This window comes from Streptopelia decaocto (genome assembly GCF_964273445.1).
Source record: "Streptopelia decaocto genome assembly, chromosome: 18".
Taxonomy (NCBI): domain Eukaryota; kingdom Metazoa; phylum Chordata; class Aves; order Columbiformes; family Columbidae; genus Streptopelia; species Streptopelia decaocto.
In genome coordinates, this window is record NC_138673.1 from 8,449,004 (window position 1) to 8,474,236 (window position 25,233).

A 25,233-nucleotide genomic window follows, 5' to 3' on the forward strand; every position below is an offset into this window, starting at 1 on the left:
GGCCCCGCTTACCCTGCGGCCCCGTCCTGGCTGCGAGCCCGCGGAGGCGACAGCGGCGCCGGAAACGATGAGCGCAGGGAAATCCTGAGGCAGAGATTAGGTAACAGGGAACGCGCTCTCAGGTTTCCTTCGGGTTCCTGTGAGGAACCTACGCGTCTGGCTGCCTTCGCATGACTCATCGCAACGGCGCGGCTGTCAGCCCGCCTGCCCTCCCTCCACCTGCCTCCCCCGGGCCGCTCTCCGCCCGCTCGGCCTCCCGCCCTTTCCCGCCCCCTCAGGCCGCGGCCCCTCGGCCCCCTCAGGGCGGCCCCGCTCCCGCCGCGGAGCCGCGCACCCCTCGCCCCCCCCCCCCCCCCCCGCCTCCTCCCGCGGCGTGCGCGCCCCCGCGGGTCCGGCTCGGGAGCGCGCGCGCAGGCGGGCGGGCAGGAGGCGGCTGCCGGCGGCGGGCAGGGAGCTCTCTGCGGGCGCAGTGCTGATCCGCCGGCGGGCGGCCGGGAATGCGAAGCAATGGCCGCGGGCGGCTCGGGCAGCGGCAGCGGCGGCAGCAGCGCGGAGGAGAAGAGCTACCGCCGCTTCCTCGAGCTGTTCTTGGGCGAGTTCCGCGGGCCCTTCGGGGCAGAGCCGGAGCCGGCGCCGGCTCCCCCCCCAACTGACAACGCCACGGCCCCCGCTGACGAGGACCCCGGGGCAGAGGGAGAAGCGGGAACGGCCGCCGAGGCGGAGGAGGGAGAGGGCGACGCCGGCGACCCTCAGCCGCCTGCCCCACCGCCGCCTCCCCCGCCGCTGCCCCCGCTGCCCCGGCCGCTCTCGGAGTACATCACGGAGGAGGAGGTGGAGGGCGAGTGCCTGGACCTCTGCCTGCAGCAGCTCTACAAGTAGTGAGTGCCGGGCTGAGGGGAGAGGGAGCCCCCGGCGCGCTGAGGGGAGGTCGCGGGGCTGAGGGGAGAACCCCCGGGGCAGGCTGTGGGGCTGAGGGGGTCCCCTCAGTGTGTGGGGCTGAGAGGATCCCTCTGTGTGTGGGGACCATCCATGTGGGGCTGAGGGGATCCCCTCAGTGTGTGGGGACCCTCCATGTGGAGCTCTGTGTGTGGGAAGGCATGAGGCGGTGGAGCCCCCCATGCTGGGGGTGTGGGGCTGAGGGAGACCCGCCATGCTGGGGGGCGAGGGGAAGGTCCCCGAGGCAAAGAGTTACAGACTTGGGTGGTGCTGAGTTGCTCAGGATCAAAGCTCTGTCCGGTTCCCCCCTGTCCAAAAGATGCCTCTGCTCTCTGACCCTCCTTCCCTCTCGCCGGGACAGGGAGCGAAGAGGCGAAGGGAACAGACAAGGGAAAGCCACGACCATCCATCTGGAGAGCAGCTTGCTTGGGGAGGGAGGGTGGTGGGGAAATGTCTCACGCTTTGGTGCCAAAGCAAGAAGGGGGGTTGCCTGTGGTTGATTGTACTGAGGCTTGAAATCGAAATGTTCCCTGCATGCGCGTTTGTAAATGGGGAAACCTCTGCCAAGAAAGAAGGAAGGAGGTAGAACAAGGGGGCAAGGAAAGAGAGGCAGTCCGCCTCCTTCCCCCCTCCAAAATTAAAAAAAAAATCACATTGAGAAAACCACACCGTGCATTTACAGACCAGGGAGAAAAGAGAAGTAGGAAGAAAGCCTTAGGAGAAAGCTATCCATAATCATGGGGCTTTTTCTACCGTCAGCTGGGGAAAGCCAGCTCTCCTCTCTTCTGTACGGAGGCAGTTTCCAGATCTGTGCTTTCTAAAGGCTGGTGCATAAAAAGGAAACAGATGGGATCTATTCCCAGTGTGAAGTCTGTGGACTGAAACCTAAAGATCGGTTACCAGTGCCTTGCATTGTGCTCAGCTTTGGCTTTGAAGGCTCGAAATAGAAATGGTTGTTAGTGGCATTTCTTTAGGAACCTTTTCAAACTGATGCCACAGGAGGAGACAAATGAACCTGTGAAAATATGCACAGCACACCGGAGAGCTTTCTGCCATTGAGCTGGTAATTGTAACGAGAGGTGTTACTCGGTCACAAAATAAATAAATAAAGAACCAGGTTTTACAACTGCATGGTCTGTTTCTATTCAATTCTCATCTGCCCTCTGCATTTGTGGATGATAGGAACAACACAATGATAGCTGCAGAGGACAAAGCTCTCCTATTCACACACGCTCACCCTGACACCTTTGGAAAGTCTTTCTCTGGAACACAGCAGCACATTCATACAATGTGATAGAGAGAAGAGGGGCAAGTCCCTTTTACGTATTTGGTACATGTTTTTTGTTGGGTTTTTTTTATTATTTTTTTAAGACTTGTGAAATGAAAAGTCAGATTAGTTCGAAGAAAGTTTTAGACATAGAGAAGATTATAGTATTTTTTTTAAAGTGTATCTATGAAATGATTTTGAACTTCAGTTCCACCACCCCCCTTCTTTCTCTGAGTGTCCCCATACCCCAGGACAGGCAGACTTAGATTCCTCTGTTTCTGAGGCCCATATTCATGGATGAAATTATTGAGCAAAAAAAGACTTTTTGAGAAGATTCTTTATGTAGGAATAACTCTTGCCTTGCAGGTTATGGGGTTTTGTGTTTTGTTGCATTTTCCTGGCCTTTGTATAAATCTTTTAATGGCTACTGAATGAAGCATTTCCTTGGCTTTGTTTATGATGAAGTCAATGCAGGCTTCCTCCTATAGGCACCCACATTATGAAGCAAAAAGCAATATCTGCCTCAAAATTAAGGGAACGGGGGATCGTGTTATACGAAAATTGTTTTCCAAAGGCTTCAGTATTTTGACAATGTATAGGAAATACATTTTCAGATAGTTAATTAATATTTTTCACTGAAGATTGGTAGACATTGACTTATATCTGTCTAGCTAAGATAACTGCAAAATGTAATTCTTTAAAACATTTAAAGATATTATAAGACAAACCTAATAACTTAATACAGAGAACTAAACAGAAATAGCTTTTTCTTGAGTGATGATGGAATCTGAGGTAAGTGCAACCACACAAAACTGTTTTTCAGGTAAAGTATTGTATTTTTGTACACAGTCCAGTCACCAGAGAAACTTCAAACTGTCATAAGAGTATAAAGCAGGCAAAAGTAGAACATCTTCCCCCATTACAGCCAAGGGTTCAACTAGTCAGATGATGCCACAGATGGGAAACTTCACGGATATGAGTAAAGCTACTCTTGTGCCAAATGGTTGTTATAGTGTTAAAAAGAAAAAAAAAAAAAAGAAGGCACATGGAAACTCATGTGAAGGGGAATATTTTATTGGTATGTCATTAGCAAGAAAGACTATTGTGAAGGCATGTTTTCCGTAACTGTAACTATATATTAGTCAAATGACTGGTTTGCATTATATGTAGCATGAGGATAAAACCCATTACTGTGAAAAATCCAACAGCTGTTTGCTGGCTATTTTAAGCACACTGCTTTAGTTCTTTTTGAGGGAAGTAAGACCATCTCAGAAATGAGAACATATTGCCAATCATGAAAACTATAATAGTTTTCTGTCACTGTGTAGAACAGTACCAAAGAGCTCCTATTTAGGCGATTTTCCTGCTATTTTCCAAAAGACTCATATTCCCCTTTGAGTTTTCCAGTTCCTGGTTTCTTTCTAGAGACAGTATATGCTTGGAAAATTAGGTTAATGTAATCTTTATATCTGTCTAAATGCCACAAAATGTGTACTGTGTGCTTTCTTAGTGGTGCTCAACAGAATGAAACTGCCTGGCAGGAGGTATGTTAGATGAAGAACAAAAGTCAAGAAAGAATAACATTTTAGGAATTGCATTGGAACATTGGCTGATAGCGTGAAAGTGCATTTTGTGATTATCTTCTAGAACATCTTAATCATGAGAAAGTGATATGATTTATAGGTTCTATGTCGAAATATACTAAGGACTTAATCTTACATCTGTTAAATATGAGACCCCCATTGCTTGCTTCCATTGATTCAGGAGTAGATCTAATTTCTCATTTATTTTAAAGGAAGAAGTTACTAACTTGATGTAACAAAGTTATGTATCATGCTCTGATCTTTTCCTCTTCCCACTGATGCTTCTATTAAATCTAATGGATTTTAAAAGCTGGTTCTTGACAAGGCATCTGAAAAACTCATCAACAAAGATGTGGTTGCTGAGAGAAGAGAAGGCCAGACTGAGTTAAACAGTGCAACCTTACAACTTGTGTTGCTAGGAAGAACAACTTTATCTTGCTCTTACATTTTTTTCCTGTACAAATGAAGTAATTTCAAAAATTCTGCCTGCTGTTTCCATCACTGATGAGTGAAGAGACTGTATTTTCTCTCTTTAAAAAGCAGATGTAGATGATTTTAACTTGCTTTCTTAACCCCCATCACAGGAAAGCTGGCATTGTCATCGCTATCTGTAAGGTGAAATTTGTATCGTATGCTACATTGACTTTCTTATCATATTAAATGGGCTGTTTTACTCTTTTACAGTTTGTCTTTTAACACCTGTTCTATTGATTACAATCTCAAAGCCCTTTTAGAAAATGTAATTAATTAATTGCCATCTCTAATACTAATCCCATGGACCAACAGAAAATAAATACCATCCTTTTAAAGATGGTACTTGTTTCCTCTTTTGTGAGGTTTTACAATGGAAATGATGAAAATACTGGCCCATGTTCAAAATAAATGGCTGGAGTAGATATTAGTTGGGGAATTTTCTAATGGTTGATGAGGAGGTTTGACAGAGACCATTAAATTTCCCACCTCTAACTCTGATGATTTTGTTCTTCACCTCAGCTTGCTCCTGGGTGGTCTGTGGTATGGCCTGAGGGAGGGGAAGGGAGGCAAGGTGCGTTGTAGCTGTGTTAATGTTTCACTGGAGACCCCTCCAACATCAGGAATCTCTTCCTGAGGGTAGTTGTTGAGCTACAGAACAAGTGACAACCCCACAGTTCACACCATCTATCATTAAGGGGGGTGGTCAGTAGGTTGAGAGAGGTTCTCCTTCCCCTCTACTCTGCCCTGGTGAGACCACATCTGGAATATTGTGTCCAGTTCTGGGCCCCTCAGTTCCAGCAGGACAGGGAACTGTTGGAGAGAGTCCAGCGCAGAGCAACAAAGATGATTGAGTGGAGCATCTCCCGTGTGAGGAAAGACTGAGGGATCTGGGGCTCTTGAGCTTGGAGAAGAGGAGACTGAGGGGTGACCTCATTAATGTTTACAAATATATAAAGGGTGAGTGTCAGGAGGATGGAGCCAGGCAACAGTGACAGCCAATGATAGGACAAGGGGTAATGGGTTCAAACTGGAACACAAAAGGTTCCACTTAAATTTGAGAAGAAACTTCTCAGTGAGGGTGACAGACACTGGCCCAGGCTGCCCAGGGGGGTTGTGGAGTCTCCTACTCCAGAAACATTCAAACCCGCCTGGACGCCTTCCTGTGTAACCTCATCTGGGTGTTCCTGCTCCGGCGGGGAGATTGCACTGGATGATCTTTCGAGGTCCCTTCCAATCCCTGACATTCTTGATCTGATAGAAGCGTATGGAGAAAGTTGAGAGAACTTTGGTATTGTTGTTAATGCCTTACTACTCTTTAAAAGACCCTACTATGACATTCAATCCATATATTGGATGATGGTGATGTTGCAGCATACAGAGACAGGCACATTTCATACACTTCAGACTGGAAGTCATTATATTCTGCAAATAGGTGGTATTTAGTGACAGTCACTTTCAAAACACAGATAATGGTCTACACAGTGAGAGTTTCTTTAAGCTGGTTTTAAGGAATCTTCAGCTCATGCTCCCACGCATTTGAAAATACTGAATCAAATCAGATATTTTTATACTCCTTTAAAAAAAAAAAAAAAAAGAGTATCAGCTAAAATGAGCTATTTAAATTTCAGATTTACATTTGTAATGGTTAACATATATGGTGACATTTCAAAACTTACTAATTTATGATTAAAAGGGTGCTGAGTTTTTCAAGTGCAATGGTGACTATACTTGGAAGTTGCTTTATATAGTATTGAAAAAATTGATTCTTAGTGAACAGATTATAGGAATATATGCATTCCAGTGCTTTTATTTCAATGAATGTTGTGAGTAGTACAACAAATTGACTTGAGTAAGGCATTTGACACAGTGTCCCACAGCATCCTTTCAGCTAAACTGAGGGAGTGCGGTCTGGATGAGCGGGTAGTGAGTTGGACTGCGAACTGGCTGAAGGGAAGAAGCCAGAGAGTCGTGGTCAATGGGGCACAGTCCAGTTGGAGGCCTGTATCTAGTGCAGTGCCTCGGGTCAGTACTGGGGTCTATATTATTCAATATATTCATCAACGATTTGGACGAGGGAATAAAGTGTACTATCAGCAAGTTGGCTGATGACACCAAGCTGGGATGAGTGGCTGACACACCAGAAGGCTGTGCTGCCATCCAGAGACCTGGACAGGCTGGAGAGTTGGGCAGGGAAAAATGTAATGAAATATAACAAGGGCAAGTGTAGAGTCTTGTATCTGGGTAGGAACAGCCCCAGGTTCCAGTATCAGTTGGGGAATGACCTATTAGAGAGCAGCGTAGGGGAAAGGGACCTGGGGGTCCTGGGGACAGCAGGATGACCATGAGCCAGCACTGGGCCCTTGTGGCCAGGAAGGCCAATGGTACTTGGGGTGGATTAGAAGGGGGGTAGTTAGTAGGTTGAGAGAGGTTCTCCTTCCCCTCTACTCTGCCCTGGTGAGACCACATCTGCTTACATGATCCCATTAAAAGCAAAAGCAACAGGGCATGTAGTACACAGATAATGACAGTACTGTTTATTCCTGTATTTGATGTCACTCTGAAATAATCTCTGGCTGTTCTGCATAATTTTCTTTCTTCATGTTGTTTTGTGTGTGTTGGTTTTGGGTTTGTTTCCTCCTAGGAAGAATTTGCAGTGACTAGGAAAGATATGTGATAAATTATATGAAATGGAGTTAGCGCTTTAAAACATTAGATGTTCTTTGAGCCAGGCTGCAAGACTGCCTTATGCAATGCAACCGTGATTACGTAAGGCAAATGGTTATAAAAATAAAGATGTCCTGGGCAATATGTGTCCATGACATGTTAGTAACCTATGACATGCTACTAAACTGTAACTGGTCATTGCTGCATATTATAACGTAGGTCCTCATCTTTGGTGTAGCTGAAATCAACCACTAAACAAATATTCTAGATTTCTTTTGTTACAACATATTAGTCATTAGATAAAATGAATGCAGATTTTGGACTTGTTTTACAGAAATGTTTCTGCTGCGTCTTTGTACTTCATTAGGAAGAAACAACATTACCTACCTTTAATAAGACACTTTATAAAGAAGTAATCATCAGAGTAATAAATTAGAACTGCAAGGGAAATAGCTGCCCTTGGGTACTTCAATAATTAATACAGAAGTTAAACGAGTTAACTAGATTGCAGGATTACCTTGGTTTGTGTTTATATTGGATGGAAAACAGCTAAAGGCAACTAATGATTGAGTAACTGAACCAACATTTAAGCTGTAGTACTGCTCACCAGTTCTGAACTCTGCATGAAATCCATTGAAAAGTTTGATATTTTTTGTTGGTAGAGCAGGATTAAAAAGTTGTCTGCTATACTTTGCTCATGGGAAAATGCGCTTGGAGCACACTAGTCTGAATTGGGAAACATTTGCACTTTCTTGTAGCTATGATTACAATAAAAGGAATATTTGAATAATTGGGTAAAATTGTGGGTAGCCCCTTAATTTTCTCAGAGGATGTGATTTTGAAGCTATTTTTGCTGGACTTCTATGGTCCAGTAAAGTCTGTTAAATTGCACTTAATACTTTTCCAAGGTTAGTTTCTTTTGCTCTTCATTTACAATACAGAATTTGAGTACTTTCTCTCATTTGAGCATATGATTTTTTCATAGGCTCTGTACTTCCATCATGATGTAACTAAAAATAGAAGCAGTGTATAAAAATAGGCCTTGGCATTTTAACTTCTTGGCACTGTCTCTAGGGCTGTTCCTTTCACCTCAGGCTATGACCTTCTTAGGGAGGTTCAAAGATCTGAAATGCATGTGCTAAGTTATTCCTCATTAGTGTTGTGAACACTGCACTCCACATGTTATATTAATTAGCTTCTCAAATGATTCTTTTACTTTCAGTTCTAACTTGGAATTATGGAAGGCTGAAACCCCTGTGCTCTAGTTGAGAATTGAACAAATAGTTATGTGTTTTCTTTTTCTGTGGAGAAAAGCTGTTTCCAGGAGCATCTGGCAGAGGATGGTTCAGGCTGCAGGGCTGGAGAGGAGAAATAAGCCTGTAGTGAGTAACAGGATCCTCTTCCCCAGTGCATTGTTCATTGGAGAATGAATTTTAAGTGGTTTAAACTTTCCTCATTGGTGCTAACCTTCGGTTTGACTGATTATGCATGACCCAAATGATTGTATAGAATACTTAAAGTCTTGCTAATTATCATTGTGTACTAATTTTAGAATAACATTTTTGGATATTAGATGCTTATGGTTTTGGTGTCATCAGCAAACTTGCTGATATTACACTCTATTCCCTCGTCCAAATCGTTGATGAATATATTGAATAATACAGGCCCCAGCACTGCCCCCTGAGGCACTGCACGGGATACAGGCCTCAACTGGACTGTGTCCCATTGACCACGACTCTCTGGCTTCTTCCCTTCAGCCAGTTCGCAGTCACCTCACTACCCGATCATGTTTGAAAGCTATTTCGTTTAATTTATTGTCCTCTGAAAGCTGATGAAGTAATGCAATTTCTGTGTCCATGCTGCGTCTGTGCATCTTAACAGGAATAAAGACAAAGGTTGTAACAGCTCGAGAAATGTTATACTAAGAAACATATGTTTGTATGTATATATATATATATATATAAAATCTGTCTGTCTAAGCTCTCTTAAACACCAAATTTTGATCAGGCCCTTTATGAACAAAAAATATCTGGCCAGGCAAAAATTGGGAGGAAGAAGGGAGTTCCAGGCTGTCTTACAGTCTCATCCTCTTTATTTTGGAGGGGAGCAAAATATTAAATCTGGAAGTAACACCTTGCGAGGGGGGTGGGGGGGTATTTCTTGTTTTTAATTCTGAGAAAATTGCTGTCTGAAATAGAGATAACAAAAACATCTGTTGAGGAAGTACAGAAAGAAAAAGGAAAGCGCTTTGAGGAAGTCTGCTTTATAATTATAAAGATGTGAAAAACAGCTAATCAGTTAGCATGAAATAATGAAACAGAAAGAGGAAGAAAATTAAATAATATCACAGCCTGAGTGACCCACCCATGTTCTTTCAATTAATTTTTAGAGAATCGTTGTCAGTCTGTGCAATGGGTCTGCAAAACATAGAAACTCATCAAAGTTTTTTGATACCCCCATTTTCTTGTGGCAGACTTCCTAACCAGAAAGCTGGTTGTGCACAACCCTGTTTCTACTTGCTTTGACTTTGGTACAGGATACCGGGAGCTACATCGTTATCATCAATTAGAGAAAGAGCCCGTACTTTCTGAGGCTCTTGCTTTCATGTGTGTTTGCTATTAATATCTTGTTACCAGTTACAGATGCTTTTCAGGGAGCTCTTTCAGGTTTCACTCAAAGTTTTTTGGAAAGACTGATAAAGTAATTCAGCTGTCTCCTTTCAGTGATGGAAAAGGGCTGACACCATTCAGTTTTGCCTGTGGCCATTTAGTACACAGAAAAGAAAACATTCAGGGGTGTTAAATGAGGAAGAAAAACCTTCTTTTAAAGGGTTGTTTCTATGCGGGTCTGAAACCTGAAATTTCTATAGGCTGAGGAAAGAAAGAAATTAGGTTTGTTAAAATTAACAAGCAAATAATAGCATAAGATCATACAGCATTTTTAATACTAGGTGCCAGCAGAATGTTATCCTCATTTTCCAGTATGCTCACGACTGCAAAAAATTAAAAATGCCAAATCTTCACATTATTCCGGTAGCCTTGTTGTGTGTTCTGTAATGGGATCTTGTGGGATTTTGCATCGATAGGCATCTGAGAGTTGTGTTAGTACTTGAATAAGGATACAGAGAGTTTGCTAGAAAAATATTGCTGCAAAATCGATCTTGTGCTGATAGTCAAGAAAACGCAACAAGTAAATCCGTGAGATATGGTGCCAGAAGCGGTACTGTAGAATTGTACCCAGCTAAAGTGTCTGCCTAGACCCTGGAAATACAGCCTACAGGAACTTGCGTTTACTTTTCTTAGTTGTTTTTGGTGACAAAACCATGTTTTCCACTGGAGCAGTAGGGAACACAAGTTGCTAGTGCAAGGTTAAGTGCCACAATAAAAATGATTGCAGTCTAGAATAGCTGCTCTTGTAGTAATGCTGGTGGCAACAATAAACATGGAAAGTTTCAGGAAAATGCCAAGCTAGACAAGGCATATGGAGGTTAATTGGTATCTTCTGCATGTCAAAAGCTTCCAAGTTATGTCAAAGGAAGTTTGGGCTAAATAAAAAGGCACAGGATATGACCATCAAAATTTTCTACTTTTGAATCCAAGAATAAACGAACACATCCTGTAGTTTCATAAATGCTTACGTTTCAGAACTGTGTTAATTAATTTACTGTATATTTATCCTTCACTTCTTAGTTAGCTGCTAACTTCACACCTAATGGGCTGTGTTTAAACATCTGAGTAAAACGTTGATTGAACCTGATAACCTGATCAGTTCCATTTAAAGTCTGGACAGCTGAAATCAATGAAAGCTAGAGGACTGGTGCCCCTTCTCCCTCTCCAAGGTGAAAATCTGTATATTCTTTTTGATTCCTTGATGAAAGCTGCACAGTTTTTCTGAACCATATTTTTTTATTTATTCAATAATATAATTGTTAAAAATAGCTGTAGTGCAACAGCTTTAATATTATTATGGATTTACAGAATTGCAGTCTTTCGTAGGTTTCACTGCTCTCTTTTACCAGTGTTGAATGTTTCTTCCTTGACAAAGAAAGTCTGGCAAGGTGAAGAAGGGGTCCAAATGTTTTTGTTCAACCGATGTTTCTGTGTTCAAACCAGTTATAGAAGCTTTTATACTTCCAGGAGCAGTTTGACAAGATACATCTATCATTCTCTGTCAGTCTCTCCTGTTTTATAAAGGGTAAATAAGAATTTATCATTGTCTAGAAGTCTCATAAAAACCGGAAGTGCATTGACATAGCGAGCTGCCCAAGAATCTGGTGTTAATGAACTTTGGTTGCTGCTTGTTAGAGATTGCGAGGAGGACAATGTAGTTAGATTCAAAGGTCAATGACTGCAACTAATCTACTAATTCCATCCCCTAAAATACATCAGTTTGGATGGAATTGGTAATTAGTGGATTTGTTCTTTCTCGGACATAAGAGATCTGGTACTCTTGCTGCCAGCAGAATTTAAGTGTGGAGTGGTATGTTGACTTTATATCACAAAAAGTAATTTGCAGCTGTGTTAAGTATACTTGTAACTCCCCAAATTCCATGTTTCAGCCTACGTGCTTGGATATCCCCTAAAATAAAGCATTTCACAAGTGTTCTTTTGTTCCACAGATTCATCAGTTCTTTCCACCTTCCAGGTCCAAATAGAGTTTACACGGCTGTTGTGTGAATACAGTTAAGTGTATGAGGATGATGCTACTCTGTAGTTGCTTGCAAAGGTTAATTATTAATTTGTTAGAATCTTAATCCAAGAAAAACAAAAATACATGCATGATAAAGCAATATCTTTTTAAAACAGCTCTGGTAGCTAGATATATGGCTGATTAATTTTACTGTAACTTTTACTGTTGCTTTCCATACATAGATAGAAAACCATCACCGTACTATCAATGAAAACAGAGACTACTAGTGTTAGTATGGGTAGAAAATACAAGCTGCCAGTCTCAGGTCAAGGGTGACACGATAAAGAAATTTTACAGTGAGGTGTCTAAAATTCCTACCCTTATCATGACACTGGTGGGAACAACAAACCGGGAAAGTTGCTGAAAAATGGCACCATAGACAAAGCGCTTTAGGAAGTGTTGCCCTTGATATCATGCTTGAAAATATCTTTCAGTTAATTTTATCTCTGCAAACTATTGGCCAAGCCATGATGTTCAATAAAAAAATAAAGCACACAAACACACAAATCCTGCCTATGGCAGCTTTTACCTATACCCAAGAAAGTAAACAAGCTTGCCCATGCTCACCAGTAAGATAAAATTAGTTTCCTTAGTTAAAAATAACATGCTTGTAAGCATAGTAAAAATATAAAATCAGTCAATTGATATGTTAGTGTGTGTGTGTGTATGGAAGTTCTTGTGCTGATTTGTTCAGAATCAGGCAAGCAGGAAAACTCTGACAAAGGACAGAATTTTCCTTTAGGTTGTGTTGCAGAGAATGCTGAGGGGATGGAAATAAACTTCACCTGCTCTGATTTATATCACTGGAGGATACAAGGGGGAATGAAGAGCCAGAGGTGATTTCTCAGTCAGGAGTTAGGCCTTACCACCTGCAGGGAATAGACTCAGTGAAGTATATGAGGCATCTTATTGAATGCTTGTTTATATAAAATGCTATATAGCGATAGTCACAGAATCACAGAATGTGCACCTCTTCTAGTTGGCTCCTCCACCTTTTGCATCAGAAAGTTACCCTGGTTTTTACTGTGTGCTTAAACTTTGCCAAATTTGATCCTGTGGTAACACTGAGCTGTCATCTCCCTCTTTCTGAAAAATATCTAAACTTGAAGAAATCTGGGTGGTATATAATCCTAAATAGCCACATTGAATATAAATTCTTCCTATCAGTTATATCTCTATTTGTATTAATAAGTTTCATTCAAGCCCTATTGATCACAATTAAGGGTTGAAATCAGAAACTGACTTTGATTAGCTCAAGGAACTGCAGTGGGTTGTACTCACTTTCTGTTAGTGAATGTGACGATCAGGTTCAGTTAGAATCCAAAAGTGCAGCAGGAAGACTGTATCCCAATATTTTAATGTGACAGCTACCAAGGGAATTACTTTTTGAAGCAGAATAAGGGAAACTGGAAATGTTGAGGGGGTGGATGCAGACAGATATGACAGGATTCAAAGAACCTGGGGTTCCTGACAGCGTAGGCCTTCAGAGACCACCCACTGAGCTTTGGCAGGTGATAATCTAGGAAATTATAATAGTCTTATTTTAAATGAATCTGTTGAGATATTTGATCTGAGATCTTCATTACACATACAGGAATGCTTTTGCTGCTAGAGCTCTGTTATTTTACCAACTTACATTGAAGACAAGAGATTTCAGAATGGATTTTGTAATGAGGCAGCATCCAGTTAAGTAAGAGTATGACCAAATTCTGCGGAAGCTGGTGTCATGATGCCCCTGTGAAAGAAGAAAGTTCAATGAGCTTGGATCTACTTTTACTGACTGATGCTGGCACGTGTCCTCGTACTCTGCATGTGCGTGCCTATGTGGGTAATTATATTGTAAAAATCTGGCATGCAGAAGAATCATTGAGACTAAAGATCTAAGCTTTAATCCCCCCTCCACTGTAATGTTTCTACAGAAACTTCTTCCAGCAGAGTAGCTCTGTGCACATGATGGAAATTACTGTTTGTAAACATCTAAAATGAGGTGTATGCATTGTACTACAGAGCCTCATGCCTTTGTCGCAAAGCCACAGACAGATTTTCGTCTTACAGCTAACCAGATTAAGCGTTCTGGCTAGATCTCTGTATGCTCTTACAAAAGCATTCCATCTTCTCCCCCTCCCAGCCCCAGCATGCCCGATCAGTTCTTTTGAATCTGAAATATAAAGTAGTATGTATGTAACTGGGGAAAGAAATGGAATATATTTATTGGTGGCAAGGGAGTTCAGCCTCTAGTGGGGCAAACTGCAATGTGCATAATGAGGTTCATGGCATACGATTTAGTGCATTGCAAAGGAATTCATGTCAGAGTGTGGCTCTGATAGGACTTATCAAAAAGTACATGCTACTTATCTATCTTTGGCAGAGAACTCTAACTCCATTTAACTGTCAGCGCATCTATAATCTTTCCAAGCCTGGAATTGTTGATAGAGTGCCAAATATCTTGGATTATATATTGTCAGAAAGAGTAAGATCTGTGATTGTAACACCAAACAAAGCAAATGTAGCTATTAAATGAAGTAAAGCTGGGCTTTTAATACGGCATGACATAAGCCCAGATTTTTTTTTTTCATTTGGTAACATGAGCCATTTCAGTATTGTATTGGAGATAAGATAGGGGGATAAAGATTTGGGGGATTATAGCTACCTATCTACAGATAAATAGCACTGACAAAACTAGCTTTTTTTTGTTATTTTTGCATGATGGAAGTCTTAATTTACACACTGGTAAAATGTTCTGGTCAGATAATACCTTTGTGGCATTATGAACATGGTATTAAAATACATTGGCGATGAGACAATGTTATAGCATTCAGCAATGAAAAAATAATGTCAAATAGGACAAAACAGCCTAGTGCTGTGAATGGTGTAATCAGCAAGTTGGCTATTTTAATTCTAACTCTCCATATCTCCAATCAACATCTGTCTGCTTGCAATTGTGTCTTTAAAAGCATACATACACAGACATGTGCATACACAGGCTCTGTAAATAAATATATTTTAATTTAATCTTAATTTATATTAAAAAATATTAAATATATTTTAATTTTAATCTCTCTTTGATAGAGACTGTTGTTTCTCTCTTAAAACTGAAGTCCTGTGTTAATTCTCATAACATTTGCTGCCAACTGCAGCACCAGTTTTCCTGACAGCATCTTCCCAATGCAAATCTAGTGGAGAAAGGGGTTAGCTCAGGGTGTTTTCAATTTCTGGTTGTTGTTCCTGTGCCCCATTCCCAAGTCGGTGCTCATCTAAAATTGCACATGGCTGGCAGTTCCACTGGTGATTTACATGGTAGTGACAGTCACATGTGAAGGACCAGACCAATGCCACAGATTCCTGTCATTTTGGTTCCTTGCCAAATGAGTAGATACTCATCACCTTCAGCTCTCTTGCTAGAGCTGCCATTAACTTTTGACATTCTTCCTGTGAAGGCAACAGCACTTATATCCTTACCTAAATGTACCTATACCTTATATCCTTACCTAGCTGTTAACAGGAACATTTAAAGCGGATTAATAATTCTTATCCCCTACCCAAACAACAACAAAAAAACCCCACTCTTGACTTTTTTTTTCTTCACCTGTAACAAAGCCCTTGGTCAAATAGCTCCTACAAGCCTACATTTTGCTTCATTTCCTTTCAACTCAAGGGTTGTAGCAGTTAAATCTAGTAAAATAAATGTTGATTGATGGGGTTTATTCATCATGCCAAGTTAATGAGGCATCCTAAATATATTTTTGAATGTGTAAAATCCATTGGGGGTAATTGCTACTGTTGGATAAAAGCAGCAGTGTCGTCTTGATTCACTTGCCTTGGAGTCAGGAACTAGCTGAGCGAGTCACTGTTGATTCAGAGTTTTTCAACCTGCAGTGGTGCATACAGATTCTTTTTCTAAATTCTCCAGAGAAGAAACGTGACAAAGCAAGCCTGTCTGGTTTTTGAGTTTATTCCCAGAGATGCAATAAAACAGAGGAACTGGATCCAGAATTTCAAGAAGCAAAATAAATTCACACTCCCATTTCTCTTCTGCTGACATACTTTGTGTACAGGATCTTGACTGAGAGTACTTTGGTGGCTCATCCGCGTCCTTGCTTTATTTACCCGTGTTTCCCACAGAAGTGGTTTCTATTCTAAAGAAAAAGAAAAGGGTTAAACATAAATGTTCTACCGTGTATTGATAACAAAACAGTGATCTTGATCTCTGCACAGTGTGCAAGTCTGCAGGCAGCAGTTAGAAAATGTCTGCCAGTTTAGAAATGTTTGTCATAATACGGGGAATGACAAAGGCAATTAATAGGCTGGGATTCCTTTCACATGGGCTGCTCATTTGCCTCTTAACTAGATTCTTCCTCATTAGTCCAAAAAATGCAGGTCAAAGAATGTGGTCAAAATGTGGTCGTTGTGCTCTGTGTGTTGCTGTCCACCTCCAGGAAATTTGAGCCAAACGAGTGAATATGGACTCTATTAATTATCAATATTATTTTTGCAGGGAGAAGCAAATTAACCTTTACTTGCAAAAATACCTCACTAGAATATCTATGTATTCAATCAGTGAAAGACTTGTTATTCGTGTTAATATCGTAGTGTGCTTTGCAAAGTTCAGGAGAATAATATTTTAACGTCGTATTCCTTTGGATATGATGATCATACTAGTTAAAATTTCCTGTAAATTGAAATGTTATTTTTAAGGTCATTGTTCTTTATGCATAAGAATGGAAAGAACATTATGCATTTGAAATGGAAAAGAGCATTGCTATGGAAAATGTCAGCATAAATTGTTCCTCTCATGTATACAGAGGTTCTGATGTCAAAGGTAAAAGTTTGGGTGTTAAACACCATGGAATTTCTTTAGCTATAGTCAATGTTCTCTCTATTGTCTTCTGAGCATCAGCTTGTCTGATTTGGGACTCAGTTATGAGAACCTGACGCCAACATTTATCATTTTCCTGCTTGAGTACCGCGGTTGGACTTAGATGATCTCAATAGGTCCCTTCTAACCTAAACCGTCTGATGAATCTGTTCTATGACTCCGTGAACAGGAGAGCGAGGAGCAGAACCAGTGCAAGTGGCAACACCCTGACTTGCCAGAGGAAATTTTCCTGGTTTTCTTCGTCTTCCGTTCAGGTTTTAAATTACCATTTTTCTTGGGTAGCGTGCAGATGTTCTTCTAACCCAGTCAATTCAGAGTCCCCCATTTTATATGTGAATTTAGGATATGTCATTTAAAAGAAGGTGTATATAGCACAGTTTCACTTTTAAATGCTTAATGGATCAAAATAATGAAAATAAATTGCTCCTGCATTAAGTACAGGAGAACGTCCATGAATTTTAAACAACTGGCCTCAATTATCCTTCCTGCTGTGGTGCTTTCATTCAGATAAGCCTGCAGCAAAGCACTTGGCCTAAAGATGCTCGTATGCTGTGGTCTCTCCATGGAAACCGTCTTAAACCATAGAAAACAATTCAGTTTTAAAAAGGCTGAATCTCCTTTCCATTTTGCTCCTAAAATAACTTTTATTTCAGCCTCACACGCACTGATTGCAAGTTAACCAGGCCAAGGCTGAAGGATATTCTCCGAACCACTTTAAGGAGAAAGTTGGGGACATGGGTGTGACTATTACGCCATTGCACTTCAGCCATGGGTGTTATCTTGAAGAGTGGTCTATTCTTCCACCACTGAATTTAATGTCATGGCCCTTTTGGAAAGCTGAGGATTATGAGCTTTACTAATCTCACATTGTGGAATCCTGCTGCTCGTTAACCGTTTACATTTTTTTCCAGATGCAGAAATTACAGTTAAAGTTCCCTTTTCAAGCTTTTTTGGCAGCTGCTGGTCTGGTTAACGTGAACAACCTTGTTTGTATTTCCCCGTTCTCTCCAGACAAAAACAAATTCTCTGAAACGCATAGGAAAGAATCACCATTTTTGTTTGGTCATAATTAGCCCGAATATTAGGCCCAGCAGACAGATTTAATAGCTATTAAAATTAAATTTGTATTATAAGTTGCCTCGGAACTGAATACCAGTTCATTTCTAATCCTTTTTTCCTCCGTAGCTCTCACACAGAAAATTTTCCTTGAAAGAACATTGTATATAAGAAAACAAACCAAAACATTCTGCCCATATGTCAGGGAAACCCAGCAAAGTATATTTTGCAAACATGACAGCTTGATCCAAAAGACATTAAAAAAGTCTTTCCTGATTTAGTGAGTTTAGGTAGTGAGCACTGTTGCGAACAAATTAGAATTGTGCTGATATGCTGATGACATATAAAATCCCCACTGTTCACAGGGTGGGGATCTGGGACAAAAAGATAAGTCAAGACTTTCCTGAACGAACGCCAAATCCTTTGTGAACTGTCTGAAATGCCGCTACTGAAATGACCGGATTATGTTGATTCCTTATCACTAAGAGAAACAGCAAATGCTATACAATTGTTCCAGTCATGTTGCCATGACATGACCTTTTTTGGGTAAATTATGATCTCCTTTTGGAATCGGAATTACTTTTATCTTAATTTTCAAGGCTCCACCTTATTTTAGTCATTTTGTTTCCTCTTTCTTTGTGGCCTGTGCTCTACCAGCTCCTTGCAGTCTGATGTCTCTTTGTGCAGCAATCCGTCTGTTCACCTTTCAGACCTTCTGTGCCCACTATATTTTCTCTGATCTGGAATGATATTCTGTTTTCCTCTCGTCCTTTAGCTCTTTCTTCAAGATTAATGTTTCCGTCAGCCTTCTACTGCTGACTCATTCCTGATCTCTTAACTGACTTGCTCCCACAAACTGAAATAAGTCAACCTGTGAAAATAATTTACTTGGTAGAGAGAATGACCAAGAAAATATCTGGATAATTAAGTAACATCTTATAATTTCCCTTGCTGTTCCATGTCTGTCAGGCGTCCTCACCATGAAGCTTAAAGATTTACCCTATTTTGTGTGTACTCTTGTGTGTGTCCAGCCATGGGCCTGTAGGACCAAGGCAGACACTGAATTTGCTCTTTTAGAGGTGATTGTCGCTTGTTCAGAAGCTGCACAGCTACTTTCCTTCCTGACAATTCTGCTCATTTTTCTAGTGTTTTTCATCCATGAGCTTTCAAACTCATAATTTATGTCCCTGACTGTCCCAACTCATTTTTTTGTTGCTTTATGGGAAAAAATGGGATTCTGCAGTTGATTGATTTACCAAAGCAAGCCTGCAATAAAGCTGGGCACAAGCCTGGGCTCTCTTGATTTCCTATTCTTGCCACTATAATTTCTTCCTTTGCCAAGCAAAGGCACAGCAAATAAAATTCCAAAGGGTTTTGTGGTTATGGTTACACAAATGTTAGCATCATTTTTGTCTTGTAGGAATATTGTCTCTCTAGTTACTCTGAGATACTTAGAATCCCTCAGGAAAATTAAACATGTTTCTTCCTGTTTTTCTTCCTCATCTGCTTTCATGTTTCTGTAACTTCGGGTAGATACTTGAGACAGCCAGCCAAATTTGGAAACCGTTGCTGTCAATCTAAAGTACGTGTTGGATCTGGAATAAAAGTGATGAGTTGGTGAATAAGAGCGGGTACTCAATGCTTCGGTTCTGTTGTCCAGGTGTCTGGATATCAAAACCACACGCAGGGTTGCAGCTGATGCCGTGTGGGTGCAGAGTGGTTTCTGCCCTTTGGGGCTGCAGGATGAGGAAAAGTGATTTATCTTCACTTAGTAGTTTTTTCTCTGTCGTTAGCAACTGAAAACTTCCTCCTGCCCAGTGCTGTAATAATGGAAGACAGAAGCCAACATGTTCAATTGCTGGTAGTTACTGTAGCTGCTGCTACAGCCGTCTGGAGGGAGAGATTTCAAGTGTGCAGCAGAAGAACGAGCAGGAGATGGTGGAGCTGTGGGGAGCCAGAGAAATGGTGTCTGACTTGAGGCACTAAAATGTCCTGTAGTATCCCTGCTCCTGAGATGCACCAGCCTGTGAATGGACCGCTGAGGAGGTAAGAGGAAACCTGTGCAGCCTGACCTGCTCTTTGAATTAGTATTTCATTTTCCAGGACTGCCAGACCAGTGCTTTTCGCACGCCCTAAAATGTAAAACAAATTGGAAATATTTCAGAATTGTGAGTATACACAGTCTAATCCGTTTAATTGCTGTCTGACAATATGAAATCAGTTCTGAATGTATATCATTCAGTAAAATAATAATTACCATAGCAACACACACTACATCTGAAACATAGCTCTTCCCTACAAAAGCCCAGAAACAGAAGGCCTGAACTCTTCACACAGCTCTAAGAGCAATTAGTGAGGTTTCTTCCCTTTTTTCAAATCACTGTATTTGAAAGAGGCCGACAGATGTCAAAAGGTAAACAACAATCAAATGTTGTTTCTTGTACTTCATCCTTAATGAGGGATAAATCAGTATATTATATCTTCTATGGCAGAAATTGTAACTGATTTTGTGCACTGAAGATAAAAGCGCAGTAGAGACAGGGTATCAACAGAGATATTAAATCATCTTGGTGCTTCTTAAGTCCTACTCACACTTGGCGCAAAGGAAAAGATGTTGTGTGACCGTTTCCCCCAGGGTTTTTTGTTGCAATTCTCCTTCTCCTGTCTCAGAACTGGCAGTAAAGCTCCTGAGCAGGCAGCCACCAACACTTTCAACAGGGTCTTCCATGGCAGGTTAGAATTTTAAACTGTATTTCTTGAAATACAGTGGGTCAAATAGAGATGGGACAATATTTTATTCTGTCACTTTCCTGTTTGTAAACATATAGAGACTTGGTTTTGCGTGTGTGTCGCTAAAGAATATCAGCAAAGTACAGGGTGGCTTTCTGTGGGTGTCCTCACAGAATGAGGGAAAATACTTCGTTTTGAAAAAAAAATCACCCAAATCTTCCTTTACCTGGATTTTTTTTTTTCCCCAAAATGTCCTATTAGATCCTGATCAGATCTATGTTTCTTTTTCCAAGTTTTACTTCTCTGTGAAGAACATTATTGAGTTTGACAGGTATGTGGAACTAAAGGTGTGTGCAAGTGCATGGAATCAGCAAGCCAAAGTTAATCCTCATAATTTAGTGCAGTTCAGTCACTTTCTATAATTACGATGGTAGCATCTCTGAACATTGCTTGATTTTGTTTATGCGTGTACGTGTGCGTATACATGAAGAGTGTTGTGTTTTTCTTGACGGCTGCTGTTGCTGTGAGCGCAGCTCAGATGCCTGAGTTCACAGTTCTCAGTCAAAAGATGTGCAAAGGACTATAGACTACGAGATAATATAATTTTTTACATTCTATTCTGCACGTTCAGCGTAGCTTCATATCAAACAACCACCAATTTTCAAATTTTCTCTAGATAAATGCAGAATTTTGTCCTTTTTCACCCTTCTGCTGACTTAAAACAGCAAGTGTCTGAAGCTATTGCATTTTCAGCAAACTTGGTCTTTGTGTGTGTGAAAATGCCACTTAGATAGCTCTGCCTGCCTTTTTTTTCCCTAATCTTTGTCCTATTTATGGTTTTGTTACAGCAGATTTCAAATTTTTATCTGTGTTTCTGTAAGGAAGAATTTGTAGTTTTCAGTTGCTTAGATCCACAGCAGCAACAAAATCCTCTGGAAGGACTTTTTCCAGGAAGCAAGAACATGTTTATATTTGCAGTTTAAATTGCTTCTTTATTCACTTTTTTTTTCCCCTAGCCTGTGCTTTCTGTGTTTCCATAACAACAGAAAAACTCTTTCTATAGGGCCTTAGTATTTTTTCAGCAAAATACTTGTTTTGTTTGCCCCTCTTTTATCTCTTTTTTTTGGGCTGATATCAAAATGAGTACAAATTGGAACCGACAGTGGGAAAACCAGTCCTCTTTTCTCTTGGTAAGGTTTTCATAGGTCAACATTGCTTCTGACTTGGTGTAATCAAATACGTTTTTTCCGGGGAATGTGCCCACAATCTTCACATTTTCCACAGTTTTTTTCTGATTATTCTGTAGGAATATATCATAGCAACTCCGTCTCCAGCCAGAGAGCACCGAGCGGAGCTGCCAGCACCTCCTGAGCTTTGGCAGGAGCCGATGGCTTCGGATTCTGCTCCTTAAGTCGTGTTCTGAACAGGCGGGTTGGCCAAGCCTTGGCAACGGTGGCAGACTGCAGCGGATGCACGTTTGGCAGTGCTTTCTGATTAAACGGCCTTAATTTTATTATTTTAACCACACTTGGCAGTTTGAAAGCATTAATTTAATTGTGTGTGTGTATATATATCTCTGGAGAGGTTACTTGTGACACAAAGTATAAAACACAGAGAAGTTTCATGACTTTTCATTGATTTTTTTTTTTCCCTAAGCTATCTTCTATTGCTATTTCTGCTTTAAATTTATTTAAACCTTATGTTTGTTAAATGTCATTAAATTAATGTTTATCTTCTATCTCATAGTGTCTGGTTTGCACCATATCCTTAATAAGAAAAAAAAGCGGTTAATAAGCATACACTTACCAGTTGGAAAGCCACTTTGGAAAACTGTGTTGATATGGATGTATTTTCTCTGATGTTTGTGCATAGCTCTGGCTTTTTATTTTTTAAATATTCCTCATAAAATTATCACAACATTAAACCGAAGGTATTTATAGTAGCTAAAAGAGCTTTGTACTAACAGATTTTTGTGGGTACCAATTCTAATACGTGAACAGATGGTAGCACCTGCATAGTTAAAGATGTATGTGTCTCTTTGTGGAAAAAAACAAGTCCTATTGTGTTTCTGAAGATTGATTGCTGAGAGTTTACTTCCAGAAAACATTGCAGCAGCCTCAGTAAACACGAACGCTAGGCAGAATCCATGTATTGGAAAAAGCTCTTCCTGTTGTCCTTGACCCCTCTCGCCAGGTTTCATTCTAAGGAGGCCTCAGCTTTCCTAGTTGCCTCCCTACACCCTCTGACAACAGCCTTAGATTCTCCCCAGGTGGCCAGCCCCTCCTTCCATGATCTATAAACTCTCCTCTTCCACTTGAGCATCCCCAGCAGTTCCCTGTTTAACCACGCAGGTCTCCTGGCTCCCTTCCTTGACTTCCTACGTGTCGGGATGCTCTGATCTTGTGCCTGGTAGAAACAGTCCCTGAACACTAACCAGGTATCTTGGGCCCCTTTACCTTCAAGCAGCAGAAAAGGCTGGGTATTTGGGAAGGTGAGTTGGGAAGACATGTGCTGCATACGGAGGTCACCACAAAGAAAGGCCAGTTCGTTTTCTGTCCACCTTGTTCTCATTTTGTGTGTCAGAGCTGTAAACCACACTGTCAAGCTGCAGGTGGATTGAGGTCTTGGTTTAACAGGATGCTTTGAATGTTCCACTGGATGCAGGTCTTACTTCTGGTGGTGGTTCAATGTTTCCTTTCAGTTTCACAAAATTCATTGTAGTTGTTATTGAAGACCTCTCCCCTGGGCTTTGGAACTGATCATTATTCCTTACTCCATTTTATTTTCCACTTTCACTAGCTTCAGTAAGTATCTCGAGATGAGGATTAAAAAGATGGGTTGGAGGTCACATCATCCTCACGAACTTGTAATTATGTCCCTATTATCTCTAAAATCAAGACTGATCTTATTAAGTAAGGAGATTTCCCTCCCACTCCCTTGGGCACGCTAACCTGATTAACACAAGGTCATCCTCAAATTCTGTAAGTTGCTTGAACTACTTGTTTTTTGGCATATCCTAACAAATACGTTGCTTTCCGTCCTGTGCAAGTAGGCTGCCCAACATGTCACATTTCTGAGGTCTGTATATTCTGCTGTGTATGTTGGCCGCATATCTTGAAGATCAACGCAGTACGCTGCCATCTCCAGTTTTATTGGTGGCCCTTCAGATTAACCTTCGCATGGATCATGAATCCTGGAGCAGGAGTGCTTTGCTTTGTCCTGGCTGCTTTCCAAGGCAGTTTTATTCTCCATGTTATTTTTCTTTATTTCCTTACTAACAACAGCAAAGCATCTGGGTACATTCATCAGTCTTAGAGTTCAGAGAGTGAGTTAGCTACCGGGGCATCCTGGCAGACGTCTCAGGACAATTTCAGGACATTGAATTTCATTTATTTCGGATCTCTGCTCTTAATTTTTTTGTTTTCTTGCTCTTTATAGAGAATTGCGGCTAAACCACTGCCTTGGGCCATTTGGTCTCTACTTTCTGTGCTGCTTCATGCATTGTATATTAAGCATCGTGGAAATCACTGTTAAGTTCAATACTGTGTCCAGTTCTTCAGCATACAGCTTAAATACAGGCTCCAGTAGGTCTGCACAAAAGGCCACCCTTCAAAGCATGGAATTCTGTCCAAGGGAAGAACAGAAACACCAGGCATGTTCTTTGATATTCCTGAGTAATGGAACACTCTTCTGAAAGCTCTCCGATAAATTCAGCTTAGAAAGTGTCCGCAAAACTGTTGTCCACCACTGCTCTCTAAATCTTCTTGGCATCCAAGTCATATGCAGTAAGCTTTTTCAGAATGTAGTAGTACACTTAAACATGTTGGGCAATCAGCTGGGAAGGAAATTATTAAGAAAAAAATAAGACTGGTTTTGCCTTTTGTGTTGCTAACTGTTGCCTTAAACCGTAGGCGTCAATGTGAATGTGAAATGTCCCAGGCGAAAGCACTGGCAATTTACCTGTCTCCACATGACATTAGTAATTATTGATCAGCAGATGCAATACGAACAATTCTGTGCTGTTTTAGAAATGATGTAGGCGTTGGTTGCATTTACAGTAATTACGTATTTACAGCTAAAACCAGAACTGAGAGAAAAAAGATACAGGACCCTGTTCACAAAATGTCATGCCCTCCTCTTTCATGCCTGGAAAATAAAGCAAATATTCTTCTTGTCATCCATGTGCACCAGGCACATATGCAGTTATTACCTTCATATAATGGACGCACTGCACATTTCCAACATCCCACTGGAGTCAGTTTGCTATTTTTTGCCTGTGATTTCAGTTTAAAAGTAACAGATCTTTTTGGAAATAGCGGGAGAGAATTTTTCGGGAATGCACGTAGCCACCAGGCTCTGCACAGCCCTGCTGTTTATGGGAGAAGTGATTTCTAATAAGCATTAAGATATAATTCATTCTTTCCTAATCCTCATGGGGAATGAACAATTCACTTCAGTAATTCATTATAATGATATTATATTCTAAATGATGGCGCAATAATAATAAATACATTGCTGCACAGTATAAAGGGGAGGTTTGAAATAAAATTGTCTTCTCTAGATGTCAATTTTGTGTTGCCTAGTTGTCTGATCTCCGTTTTATGTATGATTGTGACCAGAGCTCCTAATTGCCATTTCCAGCCTTATGGATAGCTGTGATTTGGGGACAAAATTACACATGGCCTAATTCTGCAAGGTGCTGAGATAGCTCAGCTCTTTGTCTTGTTTTGGAGAAATCGGCAGGTTCATCATTGGTTTTATTTGCTGTTTTTATTGTATGAGAAACTTTTGTAGAGGAAGATGAGAATAGTTCGCTGTTACATTTTTACAGGTATTTGGGCATCAGAGCTGGATGCTCTGGAAAATCAGCAAGTCAGGTTGTTGGTGCTCTCCTGTATTGGTAAATTTTAGACAAATTTAGAGTACAAAGGTGGTGTCTCCTGAACTGAAAGATCTCA

General features: G+C 40.9%; 1 protein-coding gene across 1 annotated transcript in view; it reads left to right on the forward strand.

Annotated features, from left to right (window-relative positions):
• Window positions 1-442: 442 nt before the first annotated feature.
• PPM1E (protein phosphatase, Mg2+/Mn2+ dependent 1E) overlaps window positions 443-25,233 on the forward strand; it is a 57,044-nt gene continuing 32,253 nt past the window's right edge. The window contains exon 1 of the mRNA XM_082068247.1: window positions 443-878. Within this exon, the coding sequence (XP_081924373.1) occupies window positions 508-878 (371 nt within the window). The 5' untranslated portion in view covers window positions 443-507. The remainder of the gene's footprint in view (window positions 879-25,233) is intronic.